Raw genomic sequence first — 19,750 nt, 5'->3', positions numbered from 1 at the left:
AAAAAAAGGATGGGAAAAAAGCAAAAGAGAGGCAGAAATACTACTAACCACACCACGTGGAATCCTGTTTTTCCAGGGAAGAGCAGCAGAAATGTTTTGCAGCTGGTGGTGGGAGAGGTGATACAAAGCAAATGTTTGCAACTCCTAGGATTCTGTTCCCAAATACCACAAAAATCAGGGGTAAAGCTCAGCTTTCTATCAAGGCAGCGGAACCAAATTCCAAAGGTTTGCTCTACTGGTTTGCTATGACCACGGCTAGTTCTGTTCCTCTGGGCTGTCTTGAAGGTTTTTTCCTCATACTGCTTTTCATGTTCACCTTCTCTTATGAGCTTCTCAGCCTAAGAAATAAACTTTGGGGGAGCAGAGACTTTGCCCAGTGTGATGCCTACCAACAACAGGGGCTCTCTGGGATTACCCTCTTTTTCACTACTGGATGTTTTACTTGGGGAAAAAAGAGAAGTAGCTGATAGTTTGACCAGAATTTCTAAATGTGCACAACAAAGCATCAGGCATGTACAGACGCATAGCCCAGGAGTATTTCACAGAAGTTTACTCCAATGTTTATTCCAGTTGAACTTTCCCATCATTTACCAGTGCTCCTATTACCCAAAAGCAGCTCCTGAGAGGATCCTAAGCAAGGGATGTCTCCTTGCTATTTGTGCATGTACACAAATAGACAAGAGCTGGTTTGGCTGATGGGAAACTGCAAACGAGGCTTTCATATAACTCTAGAGAGAGAATTCTGGAACAATTGTTTTGCTTATAACTTTGTGTGAGCATCAACTTTAAAATCAGAAAGAGTGGGGCTGGAAGGGTTTTCTGAGGGCCCCTAGCCAGGGTGCAAAGCAGGATCAACTCCTGCTATGTAAATGGCTCTGAGCAGTCAGGTGAGCAGCAGTGGGAGCAAATGGAAAGCAGGTTTCTGAACCGTGGCAGGGCAAGTGAGCAGGACTGGAGGACAAAGAGCAGGCTGGCTTCACGATCAGAGGGCAATAACCCTGCTGGAGAGACAAGGCCAGGGAGCAAGAGGGTTTCTGCAACAGCCCCCAGTAGCCAAGGCAGATGCTTTGACACAGTACAGGCTATGAAAACTCAAAACCTGCTGTGAAAAGAAAGGTGCAGAGAGAAAGCAAAACAGTTGAGAGCTCAGATATGGAGAGTCAAAGCTCCGTGAGAAGTGATGTGAGCAGTGGTGCTGGCAATGGAGGGGAAGGCAGAGCTCAAACATATGGCTATTAGGGCTGAGGCTGGAAAAATGAAGGGTAAAAGGTGCTCCTGGGAGACTTCAACCCTTTCTAAGTGCTGGAGGGGAATGTGAAGAATGGCTGCCCTGCTCTCAGAGCTGGGATGCCTGCAGCTCCCCCGACTTTGAATGGTGGAGGTTTTTTGTTGCACTAGCATGAATTATTAGAGCAGGGAAACGCTTCCACTCCTTTGGTATTTGTCACCGTCAGCAGCTCTAACTCCTCTCCTCAACTTCAAAACAGACAGCTACAGGCATTTAACTCCTGGGAACATAAATCCCACTTTGATTCAGGTTCTTAGCCACCTGGAAGGGAAAACATGCTTTTGCACAGCAGACCCAGCTCCACAAGGACTTCGCACTGTGATCCTCATACCCCGTGCTTCTTAGCCCACTACTCCCCACCAGCTCATGGAAATCAAACCTGGCTTTCTGAACAGCCTGCCCACAGGCTTCTCAGTGAGCGCTGCCCAGGATTTGGGCACATAACAAGCATTCACTTTCAAAGCTGTAATCTGCACCCAAAGGGCCTTCTGGCAACTAGTTCTTCTTTGTCATACGGAGCAGAGTTTACCTGATCCTACAGTGAACATATTCCAGACATCCCAACCATGCACGCTGTCAGCTGCTGTGTAAACCACCAGCCTGGGAAATCAGGTGCCAAATTACTCCTGCATCTGTGAAAAACCAAACCCTACGGGGCAAGCTCCAACATCTGTTCTTGGTGCCCACGCTACTACAAGCTGCTTTGAAAACCTGCTTTCCATTTTTAACCAGTTGTTAGTCATTTTAGCTCAGGACAGGGCTGGAGCTGCGCCCACGAGGCTCCTCAGCAGCAGATAGTTAATCCTGGACTTGTGTATATGTTGGATCCCCCAACTAACTCAGGCCATGGGACTTTTTTTTTTTTTCCTTTGATGTCTTAGCCTCCTTGCTTCACTGAGGTACCTCATGGAGGACTGCTCCTCACAAAGGTCCTCCATGCTTTTTTTCCAGGCCAGGCTCTGTTCAAGCCTTCCCAATATTCACATCCTCTCAAGGCAGGACCATTCTCTCATTCAGCAATGGTCCATGGGATAGAAAGGGTGGTGGAAACCATCTTTCCTAAGCTTTGTTCATCATAAGAAGTGAGGAGTCCAGAGCTAGATGTATGCATCAGTTCGACAGCTGACATCGGATCCTACCCTCTTGCCCCCAGGCTGTCCTTCTACTGTCTTTATCTCAACTGACAGATATTCACACAGCTCATCTATTTTGGCAGAATGGCTCTTTATGAAAGCCAGTCCTGTTGAAAATGTTTTATCCAGCTTTAATCATGTCTTGTCCCCTTTCAGCCCTAGATGAAAGCCAGAGAAAATGATGCAGAAAATGAAGAAATTTGGGAGGGGGTAGAGGGGGAATCAGTTGAACACCACAGAATCCATGAAGGGCTTTGAGTTCAAATGCATGCAAATGGCCATGTAAATTTTTATCTTACCTCATATCTTTCCTTATTCGTAGCAGTTGGGATTAAAATTTCTGCCTTTTTCTTCTTTCCCATTAGAAACTACTTTATCTCCTAAACCCTGGCACCCCTAGCACTGACATGGCCAGCACAGCAGTAACAACAGCAGAGCTTCACACCATGGAGGTTGTGGTGGACAGTGCAGTCCATGGTACTCCTAAGGAGATCTTCAAGGAGCTAGCATGGCTTCAGGGCTGCAGACTGGCCTGAAGAAATGCCATCAGGGCTTAGATATGATCCCAGCACCAATGAAAAACAGATATATGAGGCGAAATTGAGATCAAGATTTCCTGCCTTTTCAAAGACAAACACAAGTGGTGGTGGAGTAAGGAGGAAGAGGGTGGGCTTGGAGAACAGAGCTACCAGCTGCATACCACAACCAGCAATCCCCTTCCTCCAAAGCCTCAGATAACACTACACCCCCCATCTGAGGCTTGTGACTATTTTTCAAGGCTTTAGCATCATTTGAGCAGGCACCTGTCACTGTTACTCAGCATGATTATGAATTGAGGAAATTATTTTAAAATGTGACCTTCGGCTTGGCATAGCCTGGCTGACAGATGGAGGAAGGAGCCCCTCAGCTTAGGGAGGAGCAGTCCCATGGGAACCCGGCATTATGTGACAGAGAGGCCTCTGCTACTGAGTAAGAGGTCAGCTGTACCCTAAAGCCAGGGTAGTAGCTAGAGAAAAATGTTTCTGAAGAAGCTGGGAACAATCTAATCCCCCAATTATCTTTTTAAAATCAGAGGGAAGGACTTCCCAAGGCACGTGACTGCGTGGGTCACCTAAGAATACCAAAGTGCTCCCCTCATCAAAAGACCCTGGGATGCAACTGGCACTTACACACATCTCAGGAGAGGGAAAGTGAAGTACACAAGATGCCCATGACAAGCTGGGTGCAGAGGTGCCACTGCTACCCCTCTGCTCTGCTAGCTCAGCCTGCCTCCTGCAGCTACAGCCAACCTGCAGCTGGGGCAGGACGTGTCCATGAAGAAGAACAAAGGCTTTTGAGGAGAGGAAGGTCAGAAGAGAATGTTTATGGTTGAGTTGTCCCAGGAGGCACACAGTTTGGATAGATGCTAAATGTTCTGCAAAATGCAGATTAAGTCAGCAAACAGAGGACCTCAAGTGAACTGGGGTGAGCATCAAAGCTGTATCAGGCAGATTATCAGATTGTATTTCCTTCACAGGAAGAGTCAAGGACATGCCACTCAAATGCAATGGCACCCACTCAGCTCCAAAAACCAGATATTTTGGGGTGCAGGCCCAGGAAATGGATGCCATAGCCTTCTTACTGTTTCCTTGCTTGTCTAGAAGATGCCTGAACTTTACATTCATCTTGCAGCGACTGCTTACATGTGTGTGAGTATCCAGGTCAAAGCACCTTCTGCTTTTTTTATCTGAAGTATGTCAGGTTTCCTGAAGCTGTTAATGATTTAAATAAATCCCAGAGTCAGATGTCTGTTCCAAACTCTATGAACTAATATCAACTGACACTTGACTTGGAAAAAACCCCCAACTGCTCACATCTTCATTAGATAGATGAGGACAAAATTATGATCAATTATTTTCCCTCAGATGCATTTCTCTTGTGAAAAACTAAATCAATCTCCTCATTTAGCAAATGAGATGCAACAAAGCATAGAGTACAAGGGCTCCAGTGGGCAGGAGTGCAGGCAGAGCCCGCTGTGCCCTGGGGATGAGCACTGCACAAAGATCTCTGCCAGTCAATAACTCAAGAGCCCTCTGAGAGCCATTTCGAGGGACAGAGCCTACTTTGACCACTGCCAGACCTTTTGGAACAGAAAGGGCCAAATGGATCCCCGGGATGAGAGAACAGAGCTCTCCTACACAAAGATGAGGGGTCTTTTTGTGCCTCAGTGCCCTTTTTAGTAATTCAAGGCCAACACTGGACACCACCAGGGAGGGTCTGTGAGATCTGCTAAGGGTGTAAATCTGATTTCACCACAGAGTATTCATCTCAATATATCCACACTATGGATGTAGCCAGAGGTCTCACAACATCCTTCCCCTGCACTACAGATAGAAAGAACTAAAATTGCCATCTCACAGCTCCTTTGCCTCTCTCTTTAAACGATCATAATGTGTGATAGCTCAGATCTTCTCACACCCAGTCCCAGGACTTCACGCATGTAATATTGCTAAAGGGCTGGGGGAGCCTAGCAATGAGACAGATACAGAAAGGCAATCAAAGCAACTAAATTACTGCTCCTGTAATAGTGATAATAAAGAATTTGGATGGCCAGGATATTTCCATGGTACTTACTGAATGCCAGGAAAGCACAACTTTGATTCAAGTAAACCTATTTTTCAAATAATGAAGCTTAGGGCAAACAAGATGTGACTTCAGTATGTTAAAAGTGAAGATTATTGCTCTATTATGGTATATCAAATGCAAAACTAAGTAGCATTCAGGACTGCTGCATAATCGATCCTATACAGCCTGGTGACTATAACACTCATGTCATCCACAAGTTCAGGTGGTCTTGTAACAATTGTGTCATTAAAATATGTTTCTATTCACAATGAAAGTTTAAATATCATGCTTTAATCTGAAATAGTCTCTGTGGGTACAAGTAACAGAGAACTATCCTAGAAAGACAGAAAGATAAAAGGAAAAGGTTTTTCTCTGTTCCTGTTGTGTTCTGAGTATAGGCATTCTGCAATCTGTTTGTAGTGTATTTTTCTGTTCCCTTGCAGAGTTAGTCCTGGATGTGCACAAGAAATGGAGCTGCCATCCAGTGGGAAGTGTTGACCTATTGCAAACTGCTGCAGAATCAGAATGGGAAGCTGAAAAGTTTGTGCCATGAAAAATTCCAAAAATTTACCGCATAGAAATGTCAAAACAAAATGTGTTTGCTGGGAATGAAACAATCCAACTTGTTGGCATGACATTTCTCATTTTAAAATACCACATCAAACTGATATTTCAGAAAGACCAATACCATTTCATTTTGAAACGCTAGCTTGCAGCAGCATTTTTCATTCTGATTTTCCCAGATTTTTTTAAAAAACATCCAATTCATTGAAAGTTGCAATTGTCACTGAAACATTTGTCTTTTCTTTTGCAGAGCTGGCCCTGCAAAACATGATGACCTGCTCTCATTAGCTTGCTTTTCTTGCTGTTTGTGTGAAAAGTCCATGTAGCAGAGGAAGGAAGAAAAACAATCCTAGAACCTGGAAACCAGTGAAACCATAAGAAGTGTAACTGTGCAACACTCACAATTATATTCATTATATTTTCTGAACTGACTAATATTCGAGTAATCATTGTTGATTTTACCATGCTGTGAAAGAGATATTATTTTCCTGCCTAAAGACAGGCATGCAACTGCATTTGAAAGAGATGCACATAATGACAAGCTTCGTTTGCACATACAAATCAGTCTCCCCAGGCTGGGCCTTTTATATGCACAGCTACCTGGCTTGAATGTGTAACCACCAGGATTAAGAATGTACAGTCAAGTGGAAGCAAGCACACCATTGCCTATTAAACTATTTCATAGCAACAGTGGAGAAGCAAGTGATTGTTATCTTCCCTGTTTTATAGATGGGAGCAGTGAGAGAACTTACTGACATGCCCAAAATCACAAAGGGAGGCTGAAGGAAAGGCAGGTTTTGTACTCGTGTCTTCAGGGTCTTGCTCCAGAAACTCTGCTGCAACAAGGCACATGAGCCTACGCTTGGCTCTGATGTTTCCTGGACTATGCTTTTGAGAACATCAATTCATACAGCTTTTTCTCATCTCAGTGAGACTGAAAAAACCGAGATCATCCTCATTAAATTCCCACTAGTTTAATGGGCAATCTAATACTGAGAGAATGCAGACTATGAAGTTATAAATACCATTGCGATTCAGTGCATTTTGAAAGAGAAAAGGCTGAAAGATGAGAGGAAATTATAGTTCTCTTTGTCTTTGAGCTGTGCAGACGAGCAGCGCGTGGTGTTCCTGGCAGTAAGCGGTCAGCACACGCTGGCACAGAGATGAGTGGTCCACACTGCACTGTGGCTCCTGCACCAATCCCTGCTGCTGCCCAGGGCTTCCACCTAAGTCACGTGGAGTTACCAGGGTTTAACTATGTGCTATCTAAGGAAAGGGTCAGTCCGAACAGGTAAATCCTCCAACAGAACTTTAGCAAACTTAAGAAATTATCTTGAAGCTGACCCAGAGGCTTCTCTCCATCCAGCATCATGAGGATACAGAACACATCTTACCTGTGCCTTTGCTACTGCGCCCTTGCTGCTGTTACAAGGATTTAAGCTCAGGATGGGGAGCTCTTGGTCTTCAGACTTGTGTGACTCCAGGCAGCTCTGTCTTTGCCTTATCATCCCAGTCTGATAGAGCGACTCCTCGGGAATCCTGTGGGAACAGCATTTAAACAACATCCATACTCCCCCAGGCCCACGGAGTACTCAAAGGAGGCTCAGCGGGGTAAGGTCACACCATTTCACCTTCAGAAAATGGGAGTGGCAAGATCTATTACAACACGGAACCACTGAGAGCAGTACACGGACAGGGACGCTGCAGAAGCAGCGCTCGGAGATGGATGGCTGACCTTTACAAGAGGAAAAAATAAATAACAGTGCACAAGGCAAACAGAGGAGCAAGGAATAGACTTTGAGCAGGCTGAAGGTCAGCCTTCAGCTTACAAGAGTGGGGAACTTTATAACACACTGTCACAGAGCCCTGGCGTTCCCTGTGAATGCTGCTGTGCAACGCCACACACGGCAAAAAAACCAAGAAAACAGCTATAAATCACCATTTTCACACAGTGATTCTGCACTCAGCCATTGCACCAGCAGGGTGCCTGGCAGTATCTCCAGAACTTTTCCACCCTTTCTGAGGATGGCTCCTGATAGGGACCGGGAGAACGAATGTAATGGTTTCTAGAATAATTTTGGTAACTAAAAAATATCCGTGCAAAAGCAACTGTGGAAGTGGACATTAGGCAAAGCAAGGCAGAGCCATCTGAATACAAGTCATAAAATCCTAGAGTGGATGGTTTCATAACAGAGAAGTCTTGAGTACCACAGAACAGTGTGAAAGGACTGGAAATTAGGTGCTTCTTTAGTAAGCAAGAGTCATTAAGTACTGAAACAGCCCAGCAGAGGCTATGGTGGATTTTCTGCCTTGGGATACTTTTGAGAGGAAAACCAGCTATTTCCCTATGCAACCTGTCCCACAGCACAGGCAGGAGGACACCTAATGAATCTCCAAGAGCAAATGGAAATAACTGGTGTTTTGTCCCTCATTAATCCCGCAGCGAAGAGCTGCAAGGTCTGTAAGACTGTTTAGAGAAAGCAGGATCACAAATCATAGGATCATAGAATATCCTGAATTGGAAGGGACCCACAAGGACATCCAAAGACCAACTCCTGGCCCTGCAGCATGGCACACTGTGTTTGAAGCCAGCACAAAATTTACTCTGCCCTTCTGTGAAGCCCAAGGGAGGGGGTGCCTGAGTCTCTGGGGCAGGGGGATATGGGGGGACTGGAGGTGAAGAGGAAAGCTCTGTGGGGCAGGAGGGATGGGGCATCCCACTGGCCTGCTAGAGACAGGTGGAGATGGCACATCCATACCGAAGTTCGGGATAAACATTTTCCAGGTACCACTTGAAGCTGTGGCATTTCAACTTCTTCCGCAGCTCCACTCTGCTCTGGACACTGTAGGAAGAAAATATCATAGAGATGCAATGGAAATGAAGAGAGCGAGACCCAACACACCAAAAAGGGAGGCTGATAGAAACCCAACAGATATGCACAGACAGCAAACACAAGAGCATCAGCAGCTCTATTTTCTGCTCTCTTCTGCATGACCTTGAGCGGTTATTTTGATCTCCATCTCTTTGGAGGTCTCGCTTGGTAAAACGGCATGACGACATATTGCCATTTTAACAAGGAGTCTGAAGTTGGGCGGATAAATAGATCAATGGAAAAGTACAGTCATTTAAAAATTATTAGTAAAAAAATGTATGCTGTCTACTATATGCAATAAGCATTACTTTAATATATTAATGTACAAGGAAATTAATATATGCTATTCACTATTCTAAGTTACTCTTAGTTTACAGGACTACAGGAGGCCTTGATTTCCAAGAGCACCTAAATACATTTTTAAGTCAGCAGAAGTTCTCACGGTGAAATACTTTTTTCTTTCATTAATCATGACAAAATTTCTGCAGAGGGATCAGGCAGTACAGTGACATTTTCCAAACTCCAGCTCCTCCCTAGGCAAGCCTGTGGAGCTGTTATGAGCTGTTATGAGCTGGCATTCACAGAGTACTTGGAAGCCTCCAGTACCTTCCTTTTGCATAGGGTAACTTCTCTACACCGTCCTATACAAAGCAGGACAGAGATGCTATTTCATTTGGTGCCAAGAGATGGGAGTAGGATATTAATTCAGTGAAAACAGGTTAGTCAGCAGGACTTCAATTTATTTATTCTGGAGATTGAAGATTAGCTACAAGGAATTTGGGTTTGGAACCACCTGTGGTCCACAGGAAACTTTCTAAGGCAAGGAGGAGCATATGAAAATGAGAAATATAACACAAATATTTACAGTCCTCCTGACAGGGAGGCGTTTCTGACTGTTCACAGAATGAATGGCAAACTCCCTGCATACAAAGGACTTGCTCCTTTCCAATAAACCATTAGCAGGCCAAAAAAATGATGATTTTCCTTCTCCTCAGCTGCCAACAACATGTCTGAACACTCCTGCCAAACTCCACTCTGGGACCAGAAGTACTTGTACCTAATGCCAAGGGTGGGACATAAGCAAAGGTTTTCCCCCACCTGGGTTCAGTTCACTCTCCGGGATAAACCAGCACAGAATATAAACCGGCTGTTTATAGGTCTCATTGCTGTGCTCGTAGCATCTGCCTACCATTAGCATTTAATTGAGCGTTACTACAGAAACAACGCAGGCGGGTTTCTGAAGCAGAGCGACGTCACCGTGAACACCCCACTGCAGCAGGCAGGGCACAGGAAGGGCACAGGCAGGGCGCAGGCAGAGCAAGACCCTTACTTTCCATAAGGCCTCCCCTGGGCTGCGGGACGAGCTGCGTAGTAATACTGCTTGAACTCATCCATCCACACCTCCGCGGTGCGCTTGGTGTTTCTGAAGGAGACAGCAAAAGACAGATGAAACCAAGGAAGTCTCCAAGGTAACATTTTCCAAAATGCATTAACTGATCCACCCTGCTCTTCTCCTACCCTCAACTCGGTCTTTGGCATCACCCAAACCACCTTTGAGACAGCCCACTCCTTACTACTAGAGAAGGTACTCCTCCTCCTCAATACTCCGGGGACCAAACTCATCAGGTCAAATAAAGCTTGGGTGAAGAATTCACCATTTCAAACTCAGCTGGATTCGTTGTATCCACCATACTCAGAACTGAAGGTTCTTTTAAGCATCATCTCCCAGGCAGGAGTGCCTGGTGTTTTATTTAGTGGCTTGGATGGAGCTCGGAAAAGTGGTGAAAAATTTGCCAAAGATTAGCAAATATTTCCTTTGAGTCAATCCTGGTTGGACTCTCCTGCATTGCACTCCTGGGTTTCACTGAGGCAAACCTCAGCATTCAAAACTTAAGAGGAACCACTCCACCACAGTGCATAAATATCAGTCTTTCACATCAGCCAGGTGTCCGCAGGTTTATGAACCTCAGCAAGTCTTCTGTTGACTTGAGATGGCTCTAACTCTTCTTGCAAATGGCTCTGTTGCTCCATGCCTATCTGCCTATCTCTGCCCAGGCCAGGGGAATCCTCCAATCTCCTGCTCCAAGGCAGGCCGGTGCCTCTAAGCTGTTGCTACCACATCACTAAACTGCAGGTGCCGTGGGCAGGCTCTGGATCCAGCCAAGTCCCAGGAGGCCAGAAAAGGAGACAGTCAGCATGTGAAGCCAGCACTACACTGGAGCCCGAGCTCACTCTGAAGTAGGGGCTGCGTGGAAAAAAAATCGGGATCTGGCAGAAGGGTGGAGATATTTTTTGCTAACATCTCTATTTAAACAGAAGTACTACATAGCATCAGGTTGCCAGAAGCTGCTTCTCCTCTGTGTCTATATACTATAACATTAAGTTTAAGGCTGATAGATATCATAGGGTTAATAACATCCAACCTCCTGATGCCTACAGGTATATTTGTCCAGACTGCTTTTCAGATCCTTGATGATTCACGGGCTTCTTCCCCTCTCTCTAAGGAAATAGTTTAAGTGCTCTTGCTCAAGAGATGAGTGAATCAGCATCTACATCTGTACCTAACCTTCCCCAAAGTGCAGGGTTCTTTTGTTTGGCTTCCTGATCTCATCTGGGTTTACAAGAAACACGGGGATAAATGATGAGGCTCACACCTTCGTGATACAGGCATCCCCTAGGTCCCCAGAGGCCTGTGCCTGAGAAGCAGCCAGAAGAGCTGTACCCATTCAAGCTCTCCTTGCTCCTCCTGCAGGTGATGCAATGCAGACACTACCTTTTCACTCAGGTTTGCAGCGACATCGACAGCAGAGATTTTGCCACATCCCAGCCTCTTCTGTACGAATCTTAATTCAATACTAAAAGCAAGAGCCCTCCTCATGACTCTCAAACTATTGCTCTCCTCCTTGATGCCAGCAATGCCCCGTGCCCCTCAACATCGTCTATTCAAAGCCAGGTGACAAAGTCCCCTTCCTGCCCCACACACTGCATGGCTGGAAATCATGAATTAGGTGTAACTGAGAAGTGTAATTTGCACTCCCCCAGCTCGTTGTCTCATGTAAAAGACAGGGAAGCTGCAGAGAGCCTGGGTCTTCACAAGTGCTGTTGGCTCTTTCTAACACAGGGAAGCCTGCACTAAAAGGAATGCCTGGTGTGTAAGCACTCACAACTGCAGGTTAGCTGAGAAACAACCCTGCATTTAGTATAAGTACCCCTGGTGTTTGTCGTTTACTTAAGCAACAACGTTTGGCCTCACAGTCTAAAAACAGAGGACATCCTTCCTGACTTCGCTAGCTGCTACCATCAATTTTCTCATGCCTATTCTCACTTCTGGATTGCCTTCTTCTTTGCCTGATGTTTTCAGGATCTTAGCCCATTTCAGCCAGCCATTTCAGTACCTGATTCAGCCTATGTCCCTGTGTTTGACGAGAGGTCCTCTTCAGCTGGGATGCCCTGGCAGTTCCTCCAGTGTACATGCCAGCAAGGTGCACCCCATTGCTGCCTCTGCTCAAGAGACAGCACCAGTCACCCACTCCAGCAAGGAGCTTCGCTCTCCTCTTGGAGAGACTTTGGGAGCCAGACTTCTGGTTCAGCTGAGCCATGCTGAACGTGCAGCTAAGGTCATTGACAGACATTGCTGGCAGCCTGATTGCAGGTCATTATAAACGTGTTCTGATGACTCAAGGTCTAAACCATTTGCTGTTCCAGTAGCTAGTGGTCAGGGATGTGCTGGGGCCATTCCTCCATTTATGTGCTGATGGAAGATACCATATAAATGTCCTATTTTTGTCATTGTCTCAACACTGTAGAAATCCTGCAGGACAGTTGTACTAACATGCATGTTCTTTGGCTCAGGAAATTCCTGCCCAAGGATATTTCAGAGTTTTCTAAACAAACTTTCCTCCTTGTCTTCTCTCCTCCCCCCTCCCTACAAGGCAGCTCCTCATTCTGTTTCACAAAAAAGAGCAAGTACAAACCACTTACTTAATGTATGTATTGGCATTTCCCTCTGGAAAGACGTATGGATGTTTCTTCCGGAAGACATGCCCAACACGGCTGCAGGGGATGATTTCGAGGCTCCCTCCACACATCCACACACGGAAGGAGATTTCTACAAGAGAAGCAGCTTCAGCATTTTGTCTTTTTGTCCTAGAGCAGTCTGGATCCTAGTGTTAGCTCTCACTTCATCCCCTGCCACATTAAACTGGGGTAAATCAATTACCAGAGGGGCTCTCCTAGGCAAAACTGCCTTAAAAGCACATTTCAAAGCTTCTTGCAAGCTGTTTGAAGTCAGTGCACTTGAAACCTGCCTCTAGCACAGCAGGTGCTATCACAATGGCAAGCATGAGACAGTAAGCAGGTCCCTTTCCATGCAGCCCCACTTACATTGCAGAATCGTCTTGCCAGTTTTGTGCTCCCCTAATTACTTCTGCACTGCCTATTTCAGAGTCACTTCCCTCCAAAGGGCTGTCAAGTTCACCACGAGAGGCTATGAGTTCTCTTTATGAATGACTACAACTGTCATTTTCTTTATGAATCCAGCATTGATTCTGCAAACTGAACGGGGAGCTGTGCATCCATTGCCTGTCCCAAGGCAGACTGGAGCTTACCCTGCCCAGGCACTATGGGTCATCGGTGCCAAGGTTGTGGTACAATATGGCACACACCCTCACACAAGCAAAGGTCAGTGGCGGGAGGGATTATCTCAAAAGTCTGGATAAGCTGTCAGTATGGGAAATGACTCCCAGTCACTCCAAGCCACTCACTGGCTGGCCCATGGGGCCCTTCTCAAAGAAAATGAGCCTGTGGCACAACTGACACCAGAAGTTACAGAGCTCTTGGCAGGGAGCTGGATGAGGTAGGACGGGTGAACAGAATGGCTGATCTAATGGGCCCATCTGGTCCTAATGTTTATGAAGCTATGAATCTGCAGCTCTATTGTCAGGAAGTCATGCTCAGACGGAACCAGCATGGAAAAGAAATGAAATTAAAATGAAAAGGCTTCTGTGGTTCTTTGAATCCTATTTTATCATCTGTTGACAGTATAGAGCTATAGGTAGCATGTATCTACTCCAAAACTAATAACTCATCTTCACCCCTCCATTTAACTACAGAATTAAGACAGGAGGACACCCATCGTCTTTGCCAGCTTGTGCTCCCAGCAGTCCCCTCACATATGCCAACACAAGGATGACTTGTCCCCAGGTCGGATGCTGGCAAGACAAGCACCTGTGGCAGGCAGGCCAACTGGGCAGTGTGGACAGGACTCCTCCTCTTCCAACGGCAGGCACTGCTGGGCCACAAAGCTGCCATCCCTCCAAAAACAACTCACAGTTTCAGGGACCAAAGGCGAATTGGAGTCTGGACCTCCAAAGCCTCCTCAGCACACATGGCTCAGCCCCAAGTTGCACGTTGCTGCAGAGGTGGAAGCCAGGTTAATGTTGCTCCCATCCCACTCCCAGCACACCCGCCTGCTCCTGAGTTGATGCAAATGGGAGGCTGACACAGCTGCAAAGCCTTGGTGTGCGGGCCCAAAATTCAAGGCTTGATCCCATCCCTAACAGTTGGCCCTGGGAGCAGGGGCAAACAATGGCAGCGGTGGGAAAGCACAGCAGGGAGGAGTATTCCTTTCCAGAAATTCCCTGCCCTTCCCTTCACTGCTGTGTTTACATGCAAGAGCTGCAACAGCAGCTGGAGCCTCACCACTTTCCCCAGTGCTGGGTATTAACAGGTCAATAAAACGTGCCTTTGTGCCATGTCCTGGTGCTGTACTGGGAGCAACCTTAATCACAGCTGCAGGGAAATGAGATTATGGCGGGATATGGCCACTCTAAGCTGCTGTGCTCAGTTCCCCTTGCACGTGGCTGTTGCTCTCATTTGTCCGTGTGTCACAGCGCCGGCCACTCTGCCGGTGCTGCCGTGTAAATTAGAAGGGTGCCCGATAAAAGGGGACAACCAGACAAGCAGCTGTGGATTGGACCACAGCGTGGCTACTGCATCATGCCTTCCCCTCCTCTGGTCCTCCTGCTCAGCGTGGGAGAAGAGCAGCTCCCTGAAGTGCTACAAGGGAAAGACCCACACCACTCAGTCCTCGCCTGGTCTTAATGTAAAGCCTAATGAAGACGTGATCTCTGTGCACTGCAATCTGGAATAAGGGCACAATAGTGCTGGGGAGGCACGAGATGGTGAGGACTCTGAGTCCCCTGCTTCAGACTAGTTGCACCCTGCAGACCCTGCTCTAGGCCCAGCAGAAACAATTAAAGCACAGGTTTCCTCCAGTAGGGATGACCATGGAGCCATCCATGGCAGCTAACAAACAGGGTATCCAGACAGGCAGCCAAGAGCTAAGTGCCTCAAGAGAAGGTAAACTGAGGTACCAGCTAAAGCATGGCACAGGGTCAACTCAGAGGAGTCAGGGGAGCAGGAAATGACAGTGTGCATCACTTGACCCTCAAGAGATGTTGCCAGTGCAAGTGGCCCCTCCAAGGGGCCCCCAGGAGGGATGTGAGCAATACGCATTGGGGTGCACTGGACTTGGCCTTCACTTGGCAAAATACCTTTAGCACTTCTTGCTGGCCTGCAAGTCCTTTCTGCCATTACTCATCTAGAGGGAATTAAGTACATTTAAGAAGCAAAACACCTACAATGTCCTTCTTCCAACATAAAGAGACTCATTTTTGTTTTGCCTAAAGTCTCCATCCCCCTCTAGTTGCACAGTCAATAACATTAAAAGCAGCAGTGATGCTCCTCAGGACCAGAGTCCTGCATCCCCTCAGGACTAAGCTACCAGGAAAAGCATGGTTCACTGCAAGCACCCAAAATGAGCAGCTGCTTGGTCAGCTCCTGCTCTCCATCACCTGCCCAGAACTGACTGGGCCCAGGAGGGTCTCAGCTGCCCTTGCTTATGTGCAAAGGAGAGATGGGACACACTGCCCTTGACTGCTGTGCCTGCAGGAGATGCAGCTGTGAGCCAGGCACACTGCTGCTCTCAGGGCGATGGGCAAGAGAGGATCTGCCCTGCTACTATGCAGACCTGCATTTTTTTGTCACAAAGTTAACCTGCCTGGCTTTCCTTTGTCACACCAATGTCCTGGCACACCCTGCAGCACAGCCAGTGTACGTTCAGCTGGGACCAGCCTTCTGGGGCACAGCACCAGTGAGGGAAACCTTGTGCTCTGCTCTATAGGATAGGCCATAACCACACGTAAGGAGTACAATGCCTGCCATTACAGGGCATTGGACAAGCTGCCAGGATGGAGCTTCCCCCAAGAGCAGGCTGTCCTGTCACTGTTCATCTCCCAGGAGCAGCTCGGGCTGGCTGCTGTCAGAGGCGAATGACAAGCAGCGACAGCAGGTCAGACACAGCGTGACAGTCCTTCTTCCCCTCTCTTCCTGTCTAGTTCCTTTCTTTGTTTAGGCCATTGATCCAGCGGGGGAGGCAGGAGGGCTGTCACTCCTCTCTTTGGTTTCCTTAGAGCCACCCCACTCAGACACTCTGGGTCAGTCTGGTGGCAAGATACCCACCCACAGAGAGAAAGCATGAGTGAGTGAGATCCTACTGCACAACAAGATATAACTAAATAAAATACATCTAGGGGGATAAGGCATGTGAAGCAAACAACAGTGCCAGGCAGCGAATGGATTACTGCAAGGTGGCAGCATCTGTTCCCTTGGATGACTGACAGCACTGCTGTATGTGTTAAGACATAAGATCCTTCCTTGCTGGCTAGCCATACTCCCCAGGGGTGCAAGCTATTAAAGCCAGGTTCTGATCTGTCTCACTGACATCGAATGCCTCTCTCTTCTTTCCTGGATACAGTGTATTGCTCTAATCCACAGCATTGCTACAGCTTCAAAGAGAGAACAGCCCAACCTGATCCAGCTCCACCTGACAAGGAGAACAAGGGACAGGCTGTTACCTCTGTCATGTGCCCTCTCAAGTTTGCATGCAGGAGATTTCTTGAAGTCCATCCTGTCCCATGACAAGGGGCAGAGGTGACTGAATTTAGGTCAGTTCTTAACCCATTATTTTGGTGCAGGAAAAGTGAGTGTCATGGAGAGCCTGGCAGCACTCAGCCAGTCAGTGACACAGGAATGGATAAGCAGTCGTGTTACTTTGCCACCTATTTGCAGCATGCCGAGGTAGCTACTGTTCCAAGTACTCTGCAGATTCAAGGAGGCACTGATGCCTCAGTTCACAGCTTCGAAGTGCTGTTGGCAATGGAATGAGACACATCTTTGCTTTATTAAGGTGAAAATAAGATGAAGAAAGAATATGAGGGTAACACCAAAGCTGAAAACTCTGTGGTATAGGGTATTTACCTACAGAACATCAAAGCAGCATGGAAGACAGGCAGTCCCGCGTCTCAGCAATTGCTCAATTCCCATCATTCCCATCAACAATATGGTTGTTGGATCCCTTACATTACTGAGACCATAACTTATTAATGTCAGTGAGGGAAACCATCCAGACCATTCAAAACAAAGTCCCAAATGACCTTGTATCCATCTGGCATGACTCAGAAAGAGAAACCACACAGCAAGGCAGAGAAGGAAGAAGAACGACTCACCAAAGTTCTCCCCACCCCAGATGTCCATGGCACTGTCATATTTCCCCAGGTGGTTGAACCAGGCTTTGTCGATCACAAAAAGCCCTCCAGCAATGATGGGTGTCCTGCAGAATGGGTAAGGAAGAGAAGACACACTTTCAAACACTGCCTCAGCACCTGGATGCACAGAAGCAGCCCTTCCCTTTGCCTCCTTTTTCATCATTGGGACATTACCTATGTACTTTCTTCTCACAAAAAAAAAAAGAGGACAATGTACTTCAAAATGCATCTGAGCCTTACTTTCAGCTGCCTTGGTATTTTGCTGTCAGTCAGAAATTGCCTGGCACTTAATGACTGGCTAATGCACCCAGTTAGTACAACTCCTACAAACCCAAAGTTCACAGCCCTGATTGTAGGCTTCAGCATCCAAAATGCACTTAGCACTTGGGGGGTTATTCACTCAGACCGGCTTTTTGCCTGGAGCCAGCCTATTAAGAGCACCATTCCACCAGGGAGAGGAAGGCAGAGCCAATTCAGAAAGGCTTTTTAAAAGCCATCACTAGCTGTGTGATCTTTATTTCAAAACAGGATTATTTTTCAGACTTTGGATTAGCTAAGAAAACTGCACAGAGAAAGTCCATGGAGGAGGGGAAGGCAGACCCAGAAGATAGCTTGAGGAGAATCGCTGTTTGCTGGCACAAGTCTCCTCCACGCCTCACAGCCCAGCGCTTCATGGCTGGGGCTGCAGACACCAGCAGCAGGCTTGCTGCCAGGAGAGATTTTCAGCAGAGTGAAGAACTCCCTCCACCCCACAGCATGAGGACAGATGGCATCTCTCCTGTTCAGTTTTGCTCTCTCTCCTGCGCTCCCCATTTCTGAGGAGGTTCAGTGAGGTTCAGAAGAGCAGCGCTGATCTGGAAAGGCTGGCCTAGACATCGTGGGCCAAGGCTTTATTTTTAAGTGACAGCTGAGCTGAAAGGAGCAGTAGTCCACAGCACTGGGCTTTTTCCCTAACCACAATACCAAACCCTAACCACTACCAAAACACCAATAACTATAAATATATCCCTTCTACCTTTGTGGCACTCTCAGGCTTCAGTGCTGGGGGTGAAGCTGTATTGCAAAACCCAGGCTAGCCAGAAGCTTGCTATAGGCATTAGAAGTTCAGAGGTGTCCTGGAAGAAGCAACACATGCTATTGTGCATGGGGACACACATCAGGTCAGAGGAGAAGCCTGTCCTGCCCCACAGGTGCCTCCTACCTCTTCTTGACTTACTTAATGGGTTCGGTGGGATCAAGTCTTTTGGCTTTCTGCTCCGGGGAAAGCTGCTCCCATTTGAAATGCAAACTCCAGTCAAAACCTAAAACCAGAGTAGAGAAGTGCCATGGGGACATCAGAAATTGGTATGAATTGGGAGGTGATGCAGGATGCAGAAGCTGTGTTTGACAAAGCATTTTCCCCACTTTGAAATGACTTTAGCCACAGAGATGCAGCTCTTGGGAGAAGAGTCCAATCACTAACATATTTTGCTACTATGTATGAACAAGAAACAACACATTGCATGACAATTGCAAAGTCAAGCACTCCAAAGGCAGAAAAAGTCAGAATTAAAGCTGCTGCTGAAACCTTACTTAGTCCCCTTGTGCACACAGACACACACTCTGACGGATACTGCATGCTACAAATAGCACAGGCATACTAATAAGCGCTACAGTTGCATCCTTCATTTATTGCCTAGACATCCCCCATCTCCTCCTGTCACTTTCAGTGCTGCCCAGGGTGGCTTTGACATGACCCTTTTTCCTGCCTGACTGCCTTATCCACTGTAGCAAACACCATTCCTCATGCCATGCTCACCTGTCTCTAGAATAGCCTGGAAACAGCCAGCGGGGAGCACTGAACAGTGCTAATGCACTTTTTTTGTGAGGTAGCAAGAGACAGAGGTGTGGCGCAAAGCCACCATCTCCTCAGGCCAGTGCATGTTCACATCACGGCTGGACACCCACGGGGCATGCATGACACTGGGACTTACCTCCTCTGAGGTCTGAGGAAGCCGCCACATAAGCAAAAGTGTCCAAGTTGATGATGTCAATAACAGGGCTGACCACTCGGGTGGGATCCTGGAAAGCAGGACCAAAAAGACCTATGACTTCAGATGACACCACTCAAACCGGTCAAGGGATTCTCCAAACTTCTCTGCAGACGTCAGGTGGCTGGAAATGTTGGTGTCATTCAGGTTTGTCAGGGATCAGTGCCCATCACTGCCTCCTCCTCCTCAGCCATCACATCAATTCAACCAAGGAATTAATGGCTGCAGCACCAAGTGACAGAGGTACTGCTGGGAGCCAGGGGCATGTCAGCAAGAGAGGCTGGAAAGGCAGGCACTGTCTGTCCTGGGAAAGAGGGCTGTGTGCTTCTGGGCTGCTGAGCTGGCATCTCCAACCAACTTGGGTTTCACCCGCAGTCTTGCCCTCCACAGGCTGGAGAGCTGGATGCAAAGCTCCTTCTGCCTTTTGCAAATTCACCAATGTATTCCCCTTTCACCTCACTTTTAATCAGATTTCAGAAATCAAGTGACAAACAGGCAATTGAAATGACAGAGGAAAAACACAGTCACGTAGTTCAAATACAGGTATTTTTTATAAGGTGCAAACTATGGCAGTACAGTTAAGAGTTTTGCCAAAGGTGTGAAAGGGTTAAAAAAAGAAGACCTGATTTATTTAAAATAGTTGGTGGTGATT

At 47.0% G+C, this 19,750-nt stretch overlaps 1 protein-coding gene across 1 annotated transcript in view; it reads right to left on the bottom strand.

The window, feature by feature from the left end:
- Positions 1 to 6,851: 6,851 nt before the first annotated feature.
- Positions 6,852 to 19,750, bottom strand: part of GALNT14 (polypeptide N-acetylgalactosaminyltransferase 14) — an 86,874-nt gene continuing 73,975 nt past the window's right edge. The window contains exons 7-14 of the mRNA XM_027696536.1: positions 19,042 to 19,129; positions 18,285 to 18,369; positions 17,030 to 17,133; positions 12,444 to 12,570; positions 9,793 to 9,885; positions 8,349 to 8,432; positions 6,970 to 7,128; positions 6,852 to 6,855 (exon numbers count right to left, since the gene is read on the bottom strand). Of these exons, the coding sequence (XP_027552337.1) occupies positions 6,852 to 6,855; positions 6,970 to 7,128; positions 8,349 to 8,432; positions 9,793 to 9,885; positions 12,444 to 12,570; positions 17,030 to 17,133; positions 18,285 to 18,369; positions 19,042 to 19,129 (744 nt within the window). The remainder of the gene's footprint in view (positions 6,856 to 6,969; positions 7,129 to 8,348; positions 8,433 to 9,792; positions 9,886 to 12,443; positions 12,571 to 17,029; positions 17,134 to 18,284; positions 18,370 to 19,041; positions 19,130 to 19,750) is intronic.

This window comes from Neopelma chrysocephalum, unplaced genomic scaffold (genome assembly GCF_003984885.1).
Source record: "Neopelma chrysocephalum unplaced genomic scaffold, ASM398488v2 Primary Assembly neopelma1_108, whole genome shotgun sequence".
Taxonomy (NCBI): domain Eukaryota; kingdom Metazoa; phylum Chordata; class Aves; order Passeriformes; family Pipridae; genus Neopelma; species Neopelma chrysocephalum.
The sequence above is the reverse complement of the archived record's forward strand: the minus strand, read 5'-3'. Positions and strand labels throughout refer to the sequence as shown.